At 38.6% G+C, this 23,276-nt stretch overlaps 2 protein-coding genes across 3 annotated transcripts; both read right to left on the reverse strand.

Moving 5' to 3' along the window:
• Window positions 1–1,173: 1,173 nt before the first annotated feature.
• On the reverse strand, window positions 1,174–9,736 carry lpar3 (lysophosphatidic acid receptor 3). 2 transcript variants are annotated; one of them, XM_036522018.1, is made up of 3 exons: window positions 9,606–9,736; window positions 6,776–7,518; window positions 1,174–1,875 (listed from the first exon to the last, which is right to left on the reverse strand). In XM_036522018.1, the coding sequence occupies exons 2-3, from the start codon at window positions 7,509–7,511 to the stop codon at window positions 1,547–1,549; spliced, it is 1,065 nt and encodes a 354-aa protein (XP_036377911.1). In that variant the 5' UTR covers window positions 7,512–7,518; window positions 9,606–9,736; the 3' UTR covers window positions 1,174–1,546. The 2 variants fall into 2 exon arrangements, with proteins under 2 accessions (XP_036377911.1, XP_036377910.1); XM_036522017.1 differs by having other exon boundaries at window positions 6,776–7,521.
• A 2,120-nt stretch (window positions 9,737–11,856) lies between these two features.
• On the reverse strand, window positions 11,857–23,276 carry mcoln2 (mucolipin 2). Its single transcript, XM_036522715.1, has 14 exons — window positions 23,143–23,276; window positions 21,765–21,924; window positions 21,185–21,358; window positions 20,287–20,440; window positions 20,083–20,167; window positions 19,545–19,641; window positions 19,100–19,199; window positions 18,829–18,941; window positions 18,495–18,644; window positions 17,373–17,474; window positions 17,150–17,272; window positions 15,367–15,573; window positions 15,040–15,167; window positions 11,857–12,360 (listed from the first exon to the last, which is right to left on the reverse strand). The coding sequence occupies exons 1-14, from the start codon at window positions 23,196–23,198 to the stop codon at window positions 12,324–12,326; spliced, it is 1,686 nt and encodes a 561-aa protein (XP_036378608.1). The 5' UTR covers window positions 23,199–23,276; the 3' UTR covers window positions 11,857–12,323.

Raw genomic sequence — 23,276 nt, forward strand, 5'->3', positions numbered from 1 at the left:
TCCATGCCAAGTTTTTCTAGAGTCTCCCGACCCTAACACCATTGTCATTCAACTACTTGCGCCACCAACCAAGCACACAGAGGCATGCAAGAACCTTGAGGTTTTTCTATTTCGACCTAGTCAAACTCAGTCGACTCCGTTAAATGTTATAAAGCATATACATTGTAGACGCAGACTGTTCCTCATAAACAATTTTAAAGTGTCAATAACATGGGTTCATCATACATGGTATAGGTGTAAAACACTGTGTTTATGTGCAAATCCATGACATTTCTTGAGGAACATGCCTTCCATATTCCATATTTCACAGAACCTTTCATTTTTCTCCCTTTGAAAACATTGGGACAGGCAGAAAAGCACACGGACCGCAGATAGATGACTCCTGGCATCACATTCTGATACTGAAGTTGCAGTCATGGACTTAAGGATCTTTTAAGACATTCCTGACAATTCCGATGTGGCGTGGATCTAGGAAAGCTGGGCCCCCATTTCAGTTCCGTGGCCGTTGCATCATCAGTGCCGGATAAAAGGAATTTTTTAAATTCCAGGACAGTGGGAAAATAGGTTTATTGTATATTTCAGATATCTTTTCAGCTTGCACTCATGCTGTACATCAGCAGAGGAATACGCTCAGTTGTGTAAAAAGGGCCACTGATGCATGCTGGCACTGACACACGCTCCTTGTCCTCGGAAAGAACATTGGCACATAAGGCCTACTGACAATGGGAACCTCACAACACAGTGCTTTTGCTCCTCCATAACATTACCAATGTACTTACAGATAAGGGTCCACAAGTAAGAAAAGTAGGTGTGCTTCAGTGTGTGAGCTGAAACGAAAATGGGCCTCCTATATGTACCACCTGTCTCTTACATGTCACCAATGAAAAGAGCTGTTACCATTCTTATCCTTAAAATTAGCTTATATTTTTTTGTGTAAAAAACACAAAAAGCACAGTTTACATGTACCAGTGAAATACACCTCCATATATGACAGATCATCTTTGTTAATGAAAGCACATACAGTACTAACTGAAGAACTGGTAAAAATGCAATTGCAGAACTTCTGAATAAAAAAAAAATCAAAACATTCCACTGACATATTTACACAAATTTATAACAAACAAATGCTCTGAAATAGTTAGCATTTTGAGTATTTAGGGGTTTTCCCCGTTAGGTTGTTTTTATCTGGTTTATTTTCAGTGAAATATATTGCAGGAGACTATGATGTGAGGACACACTCTAGAGCGTGAATACAAATTTTACAATAAGTGTTAAAATCTTTCAAACTGAAAAAAAATTAAATTTGAATTGCCCTGTACTTACCGGTTTTTCAGTCGCAATGTCATGGTGTGCAGAATCCTGCTCTTTTTCAGTCTTTGTCTTTTGCAGGGTTAAAAGTACATAATTCCAGCACTATGAAGAAGGACCAGTAGGCCTCCCACAGTCCTCTACCCAGGGTGCAGTGCAATCAGGAAGGGCACTCTAGGTGATGTTCCTTCACTGGCGCTGCAGTGTTTGTGATACTGGCTGCCAGCAGGGCAATACTTCAGTCCTTGACCATCTCCTTTACGGAGCCCTTTTTTTCCTCAGAGAGGCGCAGGCTAGTGCTGGGCTCCTCTCTGGAGCTCAGCGCCCGGGTGTTGGCCCTGGATGACCTCTGCCTGCGAGTGCCGTTGCACACACAGCGCAGCAGGTTTCTGAGGGTCAGCCACATCTCCTCATCCTTGTAGGAGTAGATAATGGGGTTCATGACAGAGTTCAGCACAGCTAGAAGGAGCAGCCAGCGTTTGAAGACCAGCAGCTGACAGTTCTCGCAGTTCAGGCCGTCCAGCAGCAGCACCACTAGTCCTGGGGTCCAGCAAATCACAAAAGCCCCTGGGAAGAACATCAACACAGAAAGACAGACAGAGGGACAGAAACATAATCAGGACAAATCTTGATTTTTATCCTTTAATGAAATACATTGGCAATGTTCTGACAAAAAATAAATTCAGTGTGTTGTGGACACAGCTCAACATGCTGAGACACAGAATGTCAATTTCAGACAACTCTGGGGTAAGGAGCATGGTACATGTACTGACTTGCCCTGTCTACCTGCTTCTACACACTCACAATTCAACAGAACAAAAAACAAGCCCATTCCACAAGGGGAAGAAGAGAAACACACCCTTCCTCACACACAGCAGAGCAACAAACAAGGTAGGTACTACAAAATGATAGAGGGATTTGTGGTTAACGCTCAAATGCAAAAATGCATTACTGTGAAACCTGAAAAAAAAAAAACGGTCTTGTGTTTTATTATGTGCCAATGAGCCAGGGTTCCCTCATGGTTCATGGTATATTCCATGCCTGTCCATACTCATCCCCTTTAATTAAACACATGGGTTGGAAGCACAGCATGTTTACAAGCATACGCCTGTGCTTGAGAAGCTTTCATTACACCAGGCTTTCAAACACATGGTAGAATATGCACCAACAAAAACATACATCATTACTGAGTTTAGCCATCATCAATTCAAAGTCCAAACATGACCTCCTCATATTAACAAAAAACAGCGTTTTGCTTATGTTACGATAGTATCTCTAACTCCCACAGACAAAAGAAAAAAAAAAGTGCACAGCCGTCTGTGAAAGATAAGCCATCTCCAAACCACAGACATGCACAGATCTGTAAAAATGCACACATATTCACACACAACTGGTGTTTACTGCTTTGTGGTACTCAGAGATAAAGGTAAAGAAAGGTAAAGATACATAGTTTGATCATTTATATATATATATGCAAATATTCAATGAGAAGGGAAAGGAAAGGAAGACAAAAATGCATCTGTATGTGGAAGAAAAATTAGGTCAAGTAAACTCAGAATCAGGGTTATCAAGGGGAAAAAAGTATTACTGTCAGACAGGCACTGGGTAAACGTACACCTATTTTTTGTGATGTTTATATATTGTTGTTCATGAAATAAGGTTAGTTACAGGTACTGTTGTTTACTAAACTGATAAGCACCTTTACATATGCTCAGTATTAGGAAAAATTGTTTCATTGACTTGCCATATTCTCAGTTAAGAAATCTGATATTCATAGACTCCAACAATGTTGATGAATCCACATACAGGAGTCAAACTAGTTTCCATAAACATGTATGATCCAAGATCAACAAACGCACCCATACATCTAATGTTGAACATTACGGGGCACAGAATAAAACTGATCCAAAACCTCTTCCTCTGGGCTCTGGGTTACCTGTTTCTCTACTATGTGGTGATGACAGAGCGTGCAAGAGACTGAACTATGTTTGTTCAAGCAAATCGCATTAATATTTGCACTTTCTTTTCTAATTCATCAACAAACCCTCTCAAATCAAGGAAATGAAAATTCTCATACCACCACATATCAAACTTCCAATCCAAATGGGTTATATGTCACCATACTGGAAAAATACAAACTAACCCCCCCCCCAAAAAAACAAAGCAACACTTAATTACTAAAGTTGCCCCTGAAATGTGTGCGCTCCCCCAACCAGCTCTGTATCTGTACAATCTTTGAGCTTATTGTTTCTATCATCAGTATAAATTAATTGGAAAAAAAAAAACATCAACTATACAGCTTAAAACAGGATGACATCCTTTAAAAAACATTCTGTCAAGAAAGAACAGCACTTCAAGTTACATTTTAACTAGGTTTTCCCATATGACTGTGTAGGACCTCACCCCTTAATATTTCATTGAATACCATAATTGTCTAAAAACATAAAGAGCACTCTATCTATTGAGATGACATAATAATCCTGTGAACACCAGACACAAATGTTCAGCCTTTCAAGAGGTGGTCAAAGCCCACTCATTTAAGACCACCCATCCTGTGTTTGCACTCAACAGGAATTGAAAGATGATTTAATTGGGTAAATTTGCAAATGGCCACATGCACTATTGATATATTGGTTTTTTTTTTGTCATCCCCCATACCTTGCTCTTGGGTCTCATTTCACCACATAACATATGACTCACTTCCTGCTCTTCTCCACAATGCTCTGATGAAAGCAATAGACTGAAGGATTATCAATAATAAACATGAAATTTGCAAGCACTAAAAGTGTGTGGAAGTTGATTACATTCACATTTAGTCATTTAGCAAATGGTTATATGCAGAGCGGCTTCTACATCCAGTGCATATAACAAGATAAGATCACGGGAGCCCACCCTGTGGCTCCAGGGTCTCATGCAGCTCTTCAGAGCTTCATGTGAGTTTGAGGGGAAAACATTTACCAAGATAAAATGATGTGGTCAAAAGCGTTATTGTTGGGTCTTGTGAAATTACTGATTTATTATTAACATTATTACAGTGTATACTATGGGTGAAATCACCTATAACACAATTGCCATAAAAGGAATTGTATAAAACAGTGCTGCAATAAGCACACTGTCACACCTGAGTGCCATAGTGAAGGGGCTGACATGAAACTAGCCAAAAACAGAAGTGCTACAACAGCAATCACAGAGTGCACCAGTGACCGAGAACCGAGCCATGGATGTTCGAGTCAGGTTAGACGGCCGGAGAGTCTGGGTGCAAAGCTGAGATGGAGTCTGAAGGAGTAAGTTTTCAGCCTGTGCCAGAGGGTGAGCAAGTTCATCATTTTGGCACTGAGCAAACATACAGGGATTTGCAACTTTCAGATATGATATTTAGTGTGAATTCTATCAGTTTGTTCATCTGAGCAGAGAAAACGTGAACTACATTACAATGAAATAATGGAAGAAATGTTGAGGATCAAGTGATTTATTTCTTATTGCTATTATTTAATGATTAATTTCAATTTCCAGATTTTAAGTGGATGAAAGTACCACAATGACAAAAAATTTTCTTCCTTTAGGCTTGTGATCCTGCAATAGGAGGAAGTTTGTCACGCAACTTGAATGAGGACAAACATGTGTCCAAAATGGCCAAACACATCAGCTGCATCTACAAATAACTGCAACCAGCGCATGTGTTAGTAAATAACCCATTGCCAGAATGTATATCCAACAGAATTTTATAAGGGCTCTTGTGGAGAAGAAATGCTTGATTTCAGCCCCGCTGGATTTGTTCAGACGTCTGCCTGTATAAACAGTGCCCTTGTGTTAGATAATTGTACCACACTCTCAAAACGTTCTGTACCAGGAGGCAGCTCCCCCACACATCTCCTATCTCAAAAGCTACAGAGGGCAGAGCAGCAGAAAGAGCCTCAACAAAGAACAAAGCTAGCCATCTGGCCTGCTGATTCACAAAGCTGCACAGCTGCAAACTGTTGCAGAATATTGCTCTGTAAATAGAAAAAACCTTGAATAACATATATTATAAATGTATATTCTTAATGTAAATGCTTTAACGACCACGGAAGGAGAAGAAGAAATTTGACCCCAGTCCTCGGCCGATTACAATCAAACTTGTTTGACCTGTACAACCAAGTTGGGTAGAGGGTGTAAATGCCATTACTATTGTGCCTTGTTCAGCTCAGAACATTCAATCCCACCCCTCCTTTTCAACACAAATACATATTCTCATGTGCTTTCATTGGCTGTCTGTTTCATTCTGTATCGTCAATGTTAGTCTCTGCTTCAATAAAAAAAAGGTATCACAGCTTAAGACATGTTCACAGTGATCTATTTATCTAATCTATTTACCCCCAGATTCACTCAGAAGAAAATTCAGTCAGTCTGAACTGAATCTTGTCAACCAAGCTAACAGAAATAAGTGTACCACAGTCCATATTAACTTGATTCCAAGGACATGAGTGAATCCCACCTGGCTCCACACTGACAACTTTCATTCAGGTTTAACAGGATTTTGTGAGCTACATCCTAACAGACTGTTTACCTCATACACCCGCAAGACAGAGAAGGCCATAAACATTAGGTTAGCATGGACAGTGTGGCTCATTCCCTACATCAGGCAGTCCTACTTCTGTCAACAACAACAACAAAAAACTAAACATGATCCATAATCAAAAAGTATTGTGTTTCCGTTTATGTGTAAAATAGACCAGGTGAATGACGCCACGGAATCACATTCCTATTTGATAAATTAAGACAAAAAGCATACAGATATAAAAAAATGAACATAGGATTGTTTTATGTAACTGTTTTCTGAACATGGCAGAGGTGACAGCCTCAGGAAATGCCATTACTATTAGATCTACCCTAATTGGCATTTGCAGGATTTTCTTACATTATCAGGGAAACTTGGATTGAAACCCCTGAGGAATACCTCGTGTCTCACCTCCCCTTTCTATGCTTAAAAGGTGGGACTTTGGGATGTATGACTTGAAAATATTTCTCCCGAAAAGATTTTTTTTTCTGGTGGTCAAGGACTTTTGCCACATGGTAACACCGTAAAATAAATTTACAGACAGGTAAATCATTGCCTCAAACTTAAACTACACGTAGCTGGGTGCACTTACAAGATGCTTGGAATCAGCAAGCACAGGCAGCAGTCTGGGTACTCACATAGTGATTGGCCATCACTGGAGAACCAGCATGTTGGCATCTGGACTAAGGCTGTTTGACAGAAGAGGATCCTTCAACAGCACACTGTTTTTAAGCACTCATGAATCCATGTTATCATGTAGCACACACTACATTCTGCACCAGGGGCTGGAGGATCAGCTAAGCCTGTTAGCAGACTAATTCATTAGTAAGATTAATGGAAGCCAGCTGACACCAGTGTTGGATATGTCATTGGTTGATCTGAGATGAAAAGACCCGGTGGTAAATCTATGGAAAAAACACTGGAACTCACCTAACACTGTCATCACAGTCTTGACCAGTTTGATCGGTGTCCTCTTGCGGTTTATGGAGCCACTTGTGTGTGGGGATAGGACAGATGTTTTCCTCTTGACGTAGAGATAAATCCTCATGTAGATGGCCACCATGACCAGGAACACCACCAAGTTGGACACAGACCAGAAAATCAGGTAGCTCCGGCTGAATATTGGTGCCAGCTTGGAGCATAGCTCAAGGTTACAGATGCAATTCCAGCCAAGGCTGGGAACAGCTCCCATGAATATAGAGATGGCCCACACTAACACAATCAGGGAAGTCACTCGCCTTTTGGTTAGGTTACTATGCACTTTCCAATTCATTACAGAAATGTAGCGCTCCAGTGCAATCACTAACAGGTTAGCCAAGGAGGCTGAAAGACTGGTGTCCAGTAAGCCCTGGCGAAAAAAGTACAACTGCACAGTAAGCTGTTTAGACACTTTGCCTGTGTTAAACATAAGGTACACATAAGCTATTCCAGCTAAGAAGTCTGAGGCGGCCAGGTTGGCGAGAAGGTAGTAAAAGGGATAATGGAACCTCTTGTTGGTAATGACTGCAGCAATCACCATGGCATTTGACACCAGAATGAAGATGCAGAACACAGAGCCGAAGCACTGGACGATGATGAGTTTTGTGCCATCCCAGTCATCATTGGACTGGTTCTTGTAAAAGAAGGCCATCTTCTCCTCATAGTGGCAGTTGTTCTGATTAGCCATCCTGCATCTACTACAGCAAAAGTAGATCAAAAAAAAAAAAAACATTACCATCCTTCATTCCACCTTTTGTTAACCTAAAACACTGTCATTCACACTGTATTCCAAATATGCATAAAGATTTTTTGTGAACATTTTTTTATTGGAATGTTTTCTGTTTGTGACAACAAATACAACAACACAAATAAAAGAAAGAGAGACACAAAAACCCATAAGAAAATTTTTTAAAAATCTGAAATGTAAATGGGGGGTGGGGGGGGGGATAAAATTCAATAACTAAACATTGCAAGTGAGATCAATGACAAATTGAACAGCATCAGTCAAACTATTCAGGGTTGTAGACTGTGCTCTGTGCAGCCTTGCAGTCATCCTTTCCAATATTAAAACATCAAGAAAATAAAACAACCAAACTGATGACAGAACAATGGCGGGTTCCACCCAAGCCTTTAGGATGGACTTTTTAGCTGAAGTTACCCCTGCCAGAAAAAGACATCTTTTACATAAATTTAACTGTATCTGAGAGTCATCCCCAAGAAGCAGCAATCCTGGGCACAAGGGCACTGTCAAACACAGTAACTGGGAAAGCACATGTGCAATAAACCTCCAAAAGCTGTACACTAAAGGACACTTCCAGAACATATGCATGAAGGTACCCACTGCACCCACAGAACATTTACCACATGTGTTATCAACAGAAATATTCATTTTAAAACGACAGTAAGGGGTCAAATATACCCTATGCACAAATTCAAAATGTATCAGCTGATGAGCTCATTTTTTTGAGGATGACAAAATATTATCTCAAATCACTTCCCAATATATATTAACACTGAACGCATGGAGCTCCTTGTCCCACACAGAAATCACACGAAGAGAAGAAACATTGGCATTCATGAATTTGTTAGACAAATGAGAAACAAGACCTCGAGTGGAATCAGGGGTAGTGAGGGACTCTATTAGATCATGCGACTGTAATGGGCTATTCCATGGAACTCCATAGGCTCAAAGAACAGAACGAAGCCTAAGATATTAAAAATATGAAGTTCCAGGGAGAGAGTACATCTCTTTTAACACCTTGCATAAAGGATTTTAAAAAATCTATGCATAATGTGTGGATTCAAAGGCCAAACATATCCACAGTAAAGGAGGAGGAGGTCTGAAATGAGGAGACTCTTCAAACCTCTAGATAACTGTTCACATAATTTTGAATTTCATTAACTGACAGATCTCCAAACTGATGCTAATACAAGATTACAGTTTGGACAATCCACAAGCACATACAGGAACTACAAAAGACTTCATTTAGTCACAAACAAGCATCTGTAAATGTTAAGAAAAATCATGTCATTCAGTAATTATACTTTCAATATAATGTATAAAAGCCCCGCATACTCACCTTTGGCTTTGATGTAATTTTACTGTAAGTGTGAGCACTTAAGCATAGAAATATCTTTTCACACCATTCTCTTTCAAGGCAGGTATGTACTACTTAAGACTGTGACTGTAAAGTGTTATAATTAAGAAATATAGTCATTTCCACTACTTAATCTGCTGTAACTTCAGAGATAAAGATGAAGGGCAATGTTCACCAAGGCACGTGGATACGACCTAAAAATGACTCCATTATAACTTTTAACATAAGTATACATCTAATGTATTCAATTTAGATATCGCATCTGACAAGCTGCACTACATGTCTACATTCAAGTAACCATTTCACACGTCTACACTTGCGAATTTGAAGAAGGGGGTACAGACTCTCAGCTTCGCGATAAGTTTCAAGTTTGTAATAACTACAAAGTCATTATGTGCGTATTCGCATACTTATTGCTGCACTAGAAGCACTGATGATAGGAAATGTGGCGAGTCGTAAAGGTTTGTCGTACGAATTAGAGAATAATTATGACATGCATGTACTATATCGTTCATTATTCAGACATTAATTCAAAAATACTATCTACTTGGCACTCAGTTTACAAATACATTACTATCAGAACTGACGTGAAAAAGTGGAAACACAAGTAATCCTTTATTTAACGAATCACTCTAACTAGCTAGTCCAGCTATCTAAGGCATAGGTGAATGCAGCTTACTTACCAGTTAAATCGCGTTTTCCTGGTTTGACTTTTTTCTAGGATTGATTATTCCGGTGTAGTTTTCCGTCGTTCCGTGACTCGCTTCAACTCTAGCTCTGCCTCCATTCTACTAGGGCGCGTGAATGAAGAAGGAAGCACAAGTGTGTTAGTGAGGGACAGAAGTTTGGCTAAGATGACGCAGCGGGCGTGGGTGCGCTGCAGGTCGGAATGCCTCCTTAACTGCTGCAATTCCTGCGTGCTGGTTTGGAATGCGGGTTGTTTTTAAGACTGTGATAGATTTCTAACAATGAGTCGTCAATTCAAATGTTTACTAATTGTTGTTGTACTCATTTGGTAATATATTCCCGAACTTTTTTTTGACTGCAATGGCTGATTAATTGTCAAGCTAAACTGTACAGTGCGCTGGATTCGCGTCTTTTCGGTAGCAGCTAAATTAAGAGAATTGTCTTTGGTGTTGTGCACCACATTTATTTATTCCATTTGTTGAAAGAAAGAACAATATCGTAATCCTGAACAGTAATGAAGAGTATTGCCATTTTAAGACAAATCAAGTGTGAATGCTGGCTTTGAAAGCATTAAAAAGCTAGTGTTCTAAAAGCTATTTTTATGTCAGTTCGACGTGGTTGTGTATACTGCAAAGGCAATTGCGTGAGTAGTACTGTACAGTAAATATGATTAATTGATTCAGAATATTGTAAATGGGTTTACGTAATCTCATTTACCTGGAGCACTTCTTCAAAGAACACAAAAATTTAAAGAGAACTGCGCGTGAATGATTTTGGTACCTTAACGGATATAATGCGAAATATTTTATGTGGTACAATCTCTGAGACCTTAGAAAATTTCACTTCAAGAGGAGTTTACTGAAGTAGAACTATGAGGCCTTAAATGTTTTTGACTGAGGCATACTGTGCTTTTTAGGGAAGGCTCAGTTTTAAAGGTTAGAGTTTGCAATGGGGTGGTTTTTTCCACAAGGGTCTCAATGCACTCAGTAAAATGGACATCTGTGAGGGGAAAAGGGTTTGAGTGATTTTGTTCAAATCATACAGTATTTACAAACTGTTGATAGAGCTGTCTACATCCTAGACATCTTTACATTTCCCAGAAATGTATATTCACTGACAATGCTGTGAACTGGAGCGAGAATGAGTCATCTAGAATACTGGTTTAGTCTAGTTTTGTTTTTTAAACAAAGCACAAGAGGAGTAACTTGTGGCACAGACGGTGAATAATGCTTGATCACAAAAATGAGTTATGGCTGATTTTCCCTAAAGCATCTGTGCTAGGCAATCAGGTGTTGGCTTGCCCGGATGTCCTGCGGATTTTGACCCTGTAAAGACAAGGCTCACTTTGAAGAAATCTTTTCATTTACAGATAGAAATCATACAGTCCACACCTTATTCATTTAAAGCTCCACTGGAAACCAAAAATTAGGTATCTGGGTTAAATAATTATAAGATGACTACATCATTTATGATAGAGGCATGTCTTTTTAAGAGTGTAAACCAGTGATGACTAATTGAGACAACTCCACACACTTTTAACTTTGATTTACTAACTAAATCAGTTTGGCTTTTCCTTGTTTGAGAATAATATTTTAAAGTTGGTGAATCTCACTCATTTTAGAGTGGTAAGTGATACAATTGCAACAGAAGCCCAGAGGTCTACAAGGAACAACTACCCAGTGTAGGCAGAACTATATGCATACTGGCACATTAGTGGCATTGCCCAAACAAGATACTCTATGAATCCTAAATTAAAATAATTTCCTACCTACACTATGGAGACTATTGAAAGAGTTTTTGAAATGCTTGCTTTCTCAGCAACAAGATCAAAAGAGATTCTTTTTCCTTTTGATGCCTAAATCATGATTCCAATGACAGTTTGTCTTTGGGGACTGAGACATTAGTAGGTTTAAGTCCCAAGATATATCCACCAAGGTAAACTTGAATCTTTAAATGATTTAAATTAAACTACTGATGACTCATTAAACAATCTTTAAACTGAACTGTGTAAAACCATGGCAATAAAAGAAATATTAAAGACATTTTAAAATACGGATTTTTGGTGAGCTACGGTTTTAAACTAAAAGAAAAAGGAAACTAAAACCACACAAATGTGTATTGTGTCCCGTTATTCAGAGTGAAAAAAATTCAGACATGGACAGGGATGGATGCTCAAAATATTGATAAATACATTAATGAAGATAATGGCAAATGCACTTTAATGTCAATTCACACTTCATATTTAGATTTACAGAAATTATTGCACATTATGCATCAGTGTAAACACACAGGAGCCAAGCTATTGCAGTACAAACATGGACATCATTTCCTGTAAACCTTAATCGAATGGCTTTCACTCCAGCCACTAACTGCATTGGTATCCATTTGTACCAACAATTTTCATTACAAACAAATGGCTACTATTAGGCTTCCTTTTTCCGGCTAATGCTAAGCTGACATGTCTCTTCCGTGGATATCAGTTTCACATTAAACAGAAATGTAAAAAACCGCAACATTGTCACTAAGAGCTTTTACTTGCTCCCAGTGGAATACCATGGCTTCATCTGCCATTCTGTCTGTTAAATGTTCTTTATCTTGTCCATCTTGATTTTGTCTGTAATGAAATCCAGCATTTTCCTAGGCAATAATCTGTATGTCTTCCCAACTTTTCAGTTCATACAGTACTCTCCTTGTGGTCTTTATTGCTGCTACCCTCAGCTAATGAGTAAGATGTCATCATCTGTAGGAGGCCTGCAGGAAATGAACAAATCAAGCATTAATTAGACGTGAAGCCTTCCACACTGTATTCACAACAAGCATTTCCATTCTTTCAACATTTCATTGTGCGCTAAATGTTAGGTTGCGGTGAGATATGATGAGATCTGAAATATAACAGGGGAATATGGAAACAGCAATAACATCAAAGCAATGCCCTTCTACAGCTCCATTCTTAATGTGCAGCAGAAGCTTTAAAAGGAAGCTATTCTGACCAATTTCGCATGGAAGAGATGGCAGATAACACATGTAATTCTTTTAAGTTGGATATTTCAGCAGGACTGAAATGAGAATTTTATCGTGTGCAGTTCTGACCAACACAACAAAGCCAGCAGTGTCCAGTTCTACACTTACTGCTGAAAAGAAACAAAAGTAAAGCCTGTCCTTAGCTTTGTTTCACTAAATTTGCTGTCTAATTGTCATACTCCACCTTCTGCGGAGGTAAGGATTATATTTGTTCTCAGATAGTTAGCCATTTATGGCCACAAATAGGAGCCAAAGTTCAATGCAGCAGTCACAGTCTGCAACTGTGAAGCAATATGAACATCTTTTAAGGAGTTCACACAATTACTTGAGAAGCATCTGCCCATTTGTAATCCCAATGGGATTTCTATTGGAAGTAAAGCCATGGATAGTAGGGTCCATTAAGCACGTTCACAATTTCTGCTATTGTCTAAAATGCAGCAGGAAGGCCTGGACAGCAATACTAAATACAGGATCTACAGACCACTGAAATGTGTAGAAGGTAAGTCAAGGAGTCTAATGCTTTTTAATCATGTGCTACAGTGTGTCATGTTTAAGGCAAAACATGACACATCATGAAAGAGGAAATCTACTACCACACTACCATAAGTACTGGACTAAAAGTTCGGAGAGGTTTGGCTCCACTGTTTGTTTTATGTTATAATCATTCCTATATCACATTCCAAGCCCCACCCTCAAACTCATTCCTTCAGGATGACCTATAAGGATGCAGTAATTACCTTTAATCATTGCGTTTAAAGGTCTCGTGGGAAATGACTCAGCAGTATCCTTTCTTCAGGATGTGTGAAGCGTTCCAAGTTAAATTACAGTACACCTTCTTACACAGTAAAATATACTGTGCAGTCTGCAGTCTATCCACAGTCCATGTCTCACTGATGGCTCTGACTGCATTGTGTATACACACAGCACTGTATTCATCAGCAGGTTCTGAACCATTATGTAGCCATGCACACTACATTCTTAGGCTTCACTGCATCACCATGATTCACATTCAAAAAAGCATGCCCATACTTGCCCTTGTTAACATATTATGCAACATATTGTTACATATTAAAATGTAAACTTTTTTTAATTTTATTTGAGTGTCTATCACTTTTGTGACAGGCAAATCTATAATCAAGAAACTGTTAGACAATAAAGAGAAGGCAAATATGAGGATAAATGCATTTTATGAGCCAGACAGGACACAGTCCTACCCTTAATTTACAAAATCAATTAAACCTGACAAGAACTGATAGATGCTCTAAATAAAAGGAAACCATTTGCTGTGCCTAAATGCACGTCACTGGTGACTAAGACACGTTTATCTAATTTATATACAACACCTAATTACACTGGGGGTATCCTCACATCTTACATTTCCCAAAGGAAAATAAAGACTTTCAAAGGCAAAGTATAGACAAACACTGAGGCATTTCAACAGCTCATGGATCTTTGCCACGTGCCTGTTTATCTGAAGAGAGTCAAGCTCTAACTGCTGTATTCCCATTTGAGGCCTGCTAGCATTTTACTTACTTACTCTCTTAGGAAAGCACCTGACACTGAATACTTTTTAGAAAAAGCAAGAGGCTGCCAGTTACAGAGGGTTATTTCAGAGTGTTTGTTAATTACAAAGAAAGCTGTGCTAAATTTGCCAGTAAATGATGCTGGGAGGTAAATGCATTAAAATTGCCTGGTATGAGCTTTGGAGGCATCACAGCTCTTCCTAATACAGCTCTTCATGACAGAGAGAAAAAAGCTCTTCTAGAGAATCCAACTTGGTGAACACGTCAAACAACTACAGAAATAAAATCAACTTCCAAGACAAAATCCACACATAAGACATGTAAAATGGACCCCAATCTTCATTGTCAATTCAAGACATTACAGACAAGTGACTCACACATAGGAAAGCAAAGAAACATTCTACCAGCACCAGGTATTATGTCCTAAATCAAAAGGCCTATCTAGAAATTTCCAAATGTACACTTAATTCTGCGTGTCTTCTGGTAATTTTGTGAAAATAGAAAAGAAAAGGTGACAAAAAAGGTCATTTCCAACTTAATTCTGCATAACAGGAACATAGGTTTCTCCATCCTTTGTACAGTATCAAAGAACAAGAAGTCAAACCTTAATGTTCAATGACAAACATGCTTCTGGAGACTTGTACACAACACTACAGTACCATCACATTTTCTCTTGAGTGCTTGCTTGTTTATTGCAACAGTATTACAGTCAAAAGGAGGCCTTTTCCCTTTCCCAGGGTAACCCTGCATTTCCCTGTAATCAGCACATCGCAGGGTGTGTCCACGTTTCCCTGACCACTAATTTCATTTCTCATGCTACAGTGGGCTAGCCTCCATGTGGAGGAAACAATCCTCTTTAGCTGATGACAGAGATTGTGTACTGTACCTTCTACAGCAGCAGAGCACCAAGTAGTCTGTCCCTGTTTCCCTGCTGTCTTCAGAACAGGAGAAGTCCTTGTGTTCTTTCAGGAACTTCTGGAGGTCTGTCACTGGGAAACCAGTCTTCTGGTAATTCTGTGTAAACAGAAAAGGTAAAAGTGACAAAAAGGTCATGGGAAGCATTACAACACTGACAAAATTGTGACTTGTTAGTGTTCACACATACATTTAACAAATTAATAGAACTATTAATCCTAATAATCAACACCAATCATATTTTCTACTCCAAGGGTATGTCACTAGTCATGACTGCTGAAACATCTTGCAGTGGTACCTTAATCGTTTCGTAGGAATCAGTGATGAGGGCAATGAAGAGGCTGAGAATCATGTAAATGAAGAGTGAGATGAAGGAGTACAGATAGACCCTGCTGAAGAGCCACACCAGTGAACTCTTCTCCTGGAACTGAGCAAATGTGGGGAACATGTCATCTCCATTCACCAAGGAGAACAAGCACTCCGCCACACGGCTCAGGCCTTCAAACTGCACCCCACGTGAAGGCAACAGAAGAATGACAAACAAAGACAAACAATATAGACAGAAGGAGATGAAACATTATTATGAATGCAGTAAAAATGGATTCCACATAATTTCTCATCTTCACTATGCCCTAGTATCAAAAGAGCTGTGTACCACTACCAATCACTGTTGATACTGCAAATACGAAAGTACAGCCCTGAAAGCATGGGTTCTTTCTAATGCTTAAGTTTGTCAAATTGGGCTACAAGATGAATGGGTGTACCAGCATCAGCTCTTCTGCATATTCTTATTATTAATTGCCAAAAAGACGACATTCAATTCAAGTAATATCAAGGCTCATTTGGACAGCTCTCCAAGACGTGTTCTGTGACCCCCACAGCTAGTTCTGTAAATGCAACATTAGCTTTGTGATAACTAATGACTATGCTACAGCAATATTTACACACTGAGTCTCTTTGACAAACCTACTGTATTTATTAAAGCTTGTCATATTCCATTTAGTAAAGGCTGGCCTCACACATGAAAAATGTGAAAAAGTGCTACACATGAACTTGTAACTTAAAATTAAGTTTAAAATTTCCTTTGGAAATAAATATTTCATATTCACATTTATTCATTTCTAGCTTACGTACCAGTATCTCACTTGCCTGTAACCATGCATGGTGAAAGAAAGTGAGAACATACCGAACATGGAAAACTTCGCAAACATTCATACATTTAAATATATCAATACTTATTGGTTTCATGATATGGAGACAAACACAGAGTGCAAACTGACAGACTAAAAATGTGTCTTTGCAAAAATTGAGCTGAATGATATAATTTGATATCTGTTATAATGTTAATGAACCAGACACATTGATTTTTACTAAGACAACAGAGGCATGTAAACATGTTGAAATTACTTATAATTATATTGAGCAAATTTGGTAATTGGTGTTATTGTTTATTGAGGTTTTGGACCAAATCCAAATATTTAGATGAATGTTAAATTTAGTTCATGAATTTTAAATTAGAAATTAAAAAAGATGAAAGCATATACAGGAAAACTCTGCATTTGGCTACTTTAATCATTTCAAAGCATCAATTCAAATGACAGAAAACCTTTTGCCAACATCTGGCCAACTAAAACCACCAGATATATAGTTCAACAACAACAGCAAAACACCCTGTTGCTTTCTGACACCAAAAGAAATTCACCAACATGTCAGATTTGTAGGGGGGGGGGGGGACTCTCAAAATTCTGACCTCTCAGTTTATGTCCCGGATCAACATTCTCCATGTTTCAAGTTTTATAATGCTCATTAAGTGAGACTCTAATGTACTAACATCACCGACCATCTGAGTAACATCATATGCGTAAGATAGCTCAAAAACTAGTGTCCCAATTGACCTGAAAACCAAATCCATTTAGGGAAGGAGCTTGATGATCCTGAGAAAATGTAGAAATACTGCCACCTAGTGAAAATATTGATGATTACAACTTTTTGTTCCTGTGTATGGGCAGTCTGGTGCAGTACAGAATGCTGTCATGGCACACCCGAGATGATCTGATGAACGGGAATCACACTGTGAGTACCTTTTCATGATAAGGCCCAAGAACGATCCATCCACAGAAGGTGTAGCCCAGGTAGATCATTCCAGCACAGCAGCAAAAGCGCAGGACTTTGGGGAAGGCTGCCTTCATAGTAAGGATGAGCACCTGGTACATGGAACAAAGACAACCACTTATCTCTGAGAGTAAAGACTTCAGACTTATGATGTGAGAATGGGCACATTCATCATTGACTTGGCTCTCTTACATTATATTTCTGAAAATATCCCAGGTATCTGATCACTCCAACCCACACCAGCAGTGTCGAGATCCCTAGAAAGATGCTGCAGACATCATAGCTGGTAAGACTCTACAGGGAAGAGATGGAAAAAAAAAAAACATTCATTTTTCCGTCTGTTGCTTGGGTAAATGTTTAACTTACAGTTTACTACAGCTTGAGATGTATTTTCCTGGCTGGGTGTGAGAACTGTGTGAACCTAATTGGCCTGTCATCAGACTAAGTGGTGTACTTCCAAAGTCCAGAGCAAAATCATTCCATCTCTAGGCAACAGTGGACTTCCTTCTTTACCTTTTCAATGACAGCAGAATGTCTGTCAGTTTTCATCACTTCCCGACACAAAGAGTGCAGATAAGAGCAGCACTAAAACACACTGTTGTGTAATCAGGAAAATGCACATATAATAAAAACAGGGGAGTTGCAACACTAAATTTTATTGAGTATGCAAAAAGCATGTAGACGGCTGAGAAGAAAAGGACTGGTCAGCAAATCATGACTGGAAAAAAGAGTTCACAGACATGCAGCCAATGAAGAACTATACTGAACTATAATAACATGGGGTTTTCTAAGATCACAGCTCATTTCCTCTATGTGAGTCAACTGAAATTAGAGCCAAGTGCTCTGGGTTTTTTTTTTGTGTGTGTGTGTGTGTGTGTGTGTGAGAGAGAGAGGATGATGTCAAATCTTGTTCTTGATGACACTAACAATACACTTCAATGGTAAATTAGTCTAGCCTTGTACCATCTTCAAGATATAGCAAAATAACCAAGCATGTATTTTAAAGATTAAGGTGACACACATAATAAAAGAACACTTTTGACTTTTAGAAGTATTTCATTTTAACAATATCTTAAACTCAGCATATCAATAAAATATGAAGTGGCATTTAGTGACACCATTACTAAACCAACTAATCACCATCCTGATTCTCTGCAGATAGTAGCCCAATCTTGAACAATTTTTTAAACAGTGACATGCATGGTGTCTGGGATTGGGCTGCTGACAGACAACAGCAGCATCACAGCAACAACTCAGTTAACAACTTGCAGCCTAGAATATGACTTCAAGTCAAAAACTGCGCTCGGAAATTACCTTTGCTTGTATTTCCATCTTCAGTATCGACCCTACTATTGCCAAGATATCACTGATTATGACCAATATGTACCACCCATTCAAGAATTCCATTTGATCTGCTTCACACACTTTGCGCTTGTAATTTATCTGAAAGAATCTAGAAAATCTCTGTGAAAGAAAAAGGGAAGAAAGACATCAGATGGAAATGCACCACTCTACTACCTGGTCTGAACAATACTACAGGCATTTAATCCAACCATCAGTATAAAACACTTAGCTAGGTTTGGCCAAAAGGAATTGTACCATGTGTTCCATGTCAACAAAAGAGAAACAGAGAAACAGTAAGGTTTACCTGAAGTAATTTCACTGCTAGTACGATTGAGCGGGTGCAAAGCACTGCAGAGGTCAGACATACCACGATGACAAAGCCATCAAATATAAGCAGGTAATGGGTGTTCTTCTGAGCTAAAACAAACATGCCCAACTGTATTAGTGTAAAAAAATTTAAAACAATTTGGAACACAAAGTAATACGAAAAGACTCCTAAGCATTTTCCATAATTTTTCCAGAATTGTTGAAAAAAAAAAATCATCAAGTGAATAAACTGTTGTAAGAAGACTTACCAGTTCCTGAAATTTTCCAGTTTTTGCAGGCACTGCTGACTGCATCAAAATCCAAAAATATTTTCATCTTCCCACTGTGACATTTGTTATCAAAAGTAATCTGTAAACAAAATGAAAGGTTTAACAACAAAATTTCCAATACTACATAAAGCCCTGTCTGTTTGTGAAAGCAGGGCACTTAAATGTTAGTAACATTTATTCATTTGGCAGGCACTTTTATCCAAAGCGACTTACAAGTGAGGCAGATTACCACGCAAGCAAAAAGGCATATAAGGAGTCAACAACAATAGAAGTGCTGCAAGACCAAGTTTCAATAGTTCGCCAGATAAAGTGCAAGCTCTGTTATGTCCATTGGGAAAAAAGCGTATAATTAATTCATGGAAGATTATCTATGACATAGACCCTGCAATAGCATGCAGTTGCACCAGGATCTTATCTTACTTACCGTCACAAAGAATGTGTAACAATCTGGCAACTCACGGGAGCGAACTGTTTGTAGGTTGATACCTTTTAGCTGGAAGGTAATCTTAACATCTATAAGCCTGCATCACAAAAAATTACATTTAATCAACTAAATTGAAACCATAATGCCACCTTTAAGATAAAATCCAATTCAATTTATAAAATACAACTCAGCCTCATTCAGTCAAATCAGCCCTATGTTTGTGAGGGTAAACCTTACGTACATTAGTGGATAAATACCCAGGAAACAGGAAAAGACATAGCCTGAAATTAAAGCTTTTTTAAAGGGCACATGCCAGCTTCTAACCAAGGAATCTTTTCTCAAATATCAGTTCAGAAATGAGTAATAATCTGATGATGTATCCCCTGTTATATTTACCACTTGTCATGCATTCAAAATTCCTCTAGCAGTGAGTCATATAATCCGTCAACATTCAATGGCTAAACCATTGGCAGAGGTTATTTCTGAGTCAGTGTGGAATTTTCAGCACTGACCCAAACCTATCATTAAGTTTCTTTACCTGTAAAAGTCAAGGACAAAAAAAGATTGATTGTCCCTTCTCCAATTGCTGTCATCAAGTGTTGTGGGATCCAGCTTCAAGCAAACTGTAAGAAAAGAACCATGTGAGGAAAAAAATTATAGTCACATGCGGAAAAATCAGAGACCAGAGAAAATTAGAAATCGATTTTCCCATTTCAAAACATGAAAAACATTAAGTAGTCACCTGTCTCTGTCTGGGCATCAATGTCGTAAAACTCATCAGAAGGCTCCACACTAGCTCTCCTGTAATGCTCTTTACAGATGACAAGGGGCACCAGCTTAGTGTCATCTGCAGCATAACTCACAGGTCCCACAGAGAGGTTCTTTAACTGTGCATACTGCAGGAAACAGACCTCAGTGAATAACACTGCCATTTCCTCATTTCATTCTGTGCTCATGTTTATTTTGTTCATGGTGGATTTAAAAATTTCCTGCTCCTGTAATAGTAGTCTTGCTTATGAATAAAATTTTGGAAAATTAAAATATATATTGGGATTCTGACTTTAAATTAGGAAAAGGACAGAACTAGAGGACTTAAGCATATTTGTCAGATATCACAAATTTGGTGGATTCAGAGAGAAGTATGCCCCTGTATGGAATAGTTTTCAGAGCACAGCATTACCCCATGACAGAAGACTAGGTTAAAGAAATGAGGATGCTCATATATTCCATTCCATATTGGGCTATAATATATTGACTGTTTTTCCATACCAGAAACACAGGATCCTAGTTGTATTGACCATCACTTAGCCAAGTTTAATTTCATCTTTCATTCTGTTCTATCTCATTTTTGAATATAAACCAGCAGATGGTGGAAAAAGCATAAAATGGCAAAGCTTAAATCCAACATGTACTACACAACCTACAAAATCCAAATAAATATTTCAAGAACAAAACAAAAAGAGTAAAAAACAGATGTAATAGATAAATCAAATTCTACAGATGGAAGGTTGCTGACTCACAGTTAACTGTTTTAGCATAGCGTAATTTTTCATCAGCCATAGATGACAAGGTGTTAAGATCTTACAAAATTGGTAATAAACTGGAGGTAAGGGAGAGAAGAGAGAGGGAGAGCCATTTACTTGATCCAGCACATGAAACAGGCTATCGTAGACATCCTGTTGAGAGTATACTGCCATGCTGTAGTCATCCTCGTCAGCTCCGCTGTAGCCCTTCAGAAACAGGTTCTTGAAAGCCATAGAATTCTCCTCTTTGTATGAAACCACAAGCTGATTGTTCAGCCCAAAAAGGACAAGCTTTGGAAAAGAATACAAAACTCTTAACATCCGTTCTGTCCTGATGCTTATTTTATTCAGTTTATTATGAAATAATACATTGATAGTATATATTCTAAATCTCTCCACCCCAGTACGAGTTCTGAGACAGTGTCTACGTGACCATCTTTCGCACTTTCATACCAAGTTAAAAAAGCAGTGTTTTGCTACTATCATTATCATTTACACTAATTACCGTTTTGTGAAAAATGCTGTACCCATACTTGCGCCGATGATCAATTTAAACACGCTCAGCGCACAATAGAAACAAATATTTGTAGATGAAGTTGTGGGAACCATAACGTAATTTTTAACTTCTCGGTACCCTTATGTGGAAATCCTGCCAAACAGTGACTGTCGCTGAATCAACAATGTCAACATACACCACCTGCGTGGTAACCATGATGATTTTCAGTATCTGCACCCCAAGTTTCCATGGCAGCTGGCGGCGTGCTCGGTATTTCTCGCACGGGTTCATGAAGTAGTATTTCAGATCATCTCTGAGAATCTCCTCTTCGTCCATTATATCCTGGGCAATTGTGGCGCTGCTGTGAAAATGAAAACAGCAACGTTCTTCAGTGTAAAAACCACTTAACATTGCCTCCTTATGCTACATTACTTGCATTTACCAGACCCTCTTATCCAGAGCGACTTATACACAACAGAACATAGCGTTTCCATTCAAGTTAAATGAGCAAAGGTACTACTAATATAAATGGAAATATTTTCCAAATAAAGCATTCAATCCTAGATAAACAACGTAACAACAGTGTGTTAGGCCGATCACGGCCTAAATCACGAGGCTGTATCGAATTGTTGTCAACTAAAACTCTACGTTCACACTCACATTTGTATTCAGATTATAATATTCATTAAACATATTGCCCCAAATGAACAGAGATGGGCAGAGAACAGAAATTTATTAAAAGGGCAAGTAATTAACCTGGAAACTGGACACGTTCCATTCCTGCGTGCAAACGATGAGAATGAGAACTTCTTTCAGCATATAAAAGTTTAACAAGAATGTAACTCTTTCCAGTTGCAAAAGTTCAGTGAGTCTCATGTAACACATTATGTCCTCGCACGTGGCTGTGAACACTGGCAGCATTGACACTGGAATAGTTCAAGGTTAACTTAAAAGCGCTCAATAGGCTTTGCGCTACAAAACCAATTCGAATCAATTGCTCCTGGATGGTTTCGAAGACTGGGCTGTCTCACATCGGTATTAGTTTTACCCCCCAGTCAATTACATGCCATTCGAGACGCCTTGGAATAGATTATCGTAAACAAAATGTGATACACTCACATCGTGAATCAATAAATACGTATTTAAACGATAGGTGGCAGAAGGCAGCGAGGCAAAATGTTATTCCTTAGTGGTGAGATGGTAAAAATTAAGAACACGAACAACGCAAGCCAAATATGCAAGACACAGAAAACACGGTCTCTTTCGATGTGTGTTGTGGTACACGTAAACAAGTTATGTACAAAGACGTAAATATGATTTGACGACGTACTTTCTACACCTCACACTTTCCTCTTCACATTTGTTTTTTCAGAGTCGTATTAATATTTTAATGCTGAATGTGTGAAAAACATCTAAAGTCTGGAAGTGGTTCCAGAACGACTTAAATAAAATTTTAATTTAACCGAGTTCAAAGGCCACTACAGCAAACGAGTTCCACATGATGTTTCTTTTTATATGCATTTATTATACCTAACTACCGAGAACATGAACATACAAATTAATCTGAAAAAACTCTTACCGTACTTGGTCACTTCCTTCGTTATATCTCACGAAACACTCCATATTCAGGTCCATGTAATATTTCTGAGATACAACTGGTACCTGCTAACTCTGTCAGACAAGCCAATATCATGTTAACGCCAGTAGTTTCAC

This window comes from Megalops cyprinoides, chromosome 2 (assembly GCF_013368585.1).
Source record: "Megalops cyprinoides isolate fMegCyp1 chromosome 2, fMegCyp1.pri, whole genome shotgun sequence".
NCBI classification, from domain to species: Eukaryota; Metazoa; Chordata; class Actinopteri; order Elopiformes; family Megalopidae; genus Megalops; species Megalops cyprinoides.

Bases quoted from the DNA above. Each gene is read 5' to 3' on its own strand.
- lpar3 (XM_036522018.1), bottom strand. From the start codon at position 7,511: ATGGCTAATCAGAACAACTGCCACTATGAGGAGAAGATGGCCTTCTTT. The intron at 1,876-6,775 runs GTGAGTTCCAGT...TGTTCTTCCCAG, and splicing joins GACTGTGATGACAGTGTTAG to GGGCTTTTGTGATTTGCTGG.
- mcoln2 (XM_036522715.1), bottom strand. From the start codon at position 23,198: ATGGACCTGAATATGGAGTGTTTCGTGAGATATAACGAAGGAAGTGAC. The intron at 20,441-21,184 runs GTAAATGGCTCT...TGTTTCCTGCAG, and splicing joins TGTTTCATGTGCTGGATCAA to TATGCACAGTTAAAGAACCT. The intron at 17,273-17,372 runs GTAAGAGAGCCA...TCCATGTACCAG, and splicing joins GATATTTTCAGAAATATAAT to GTGCTCATCCTTACTATGAA.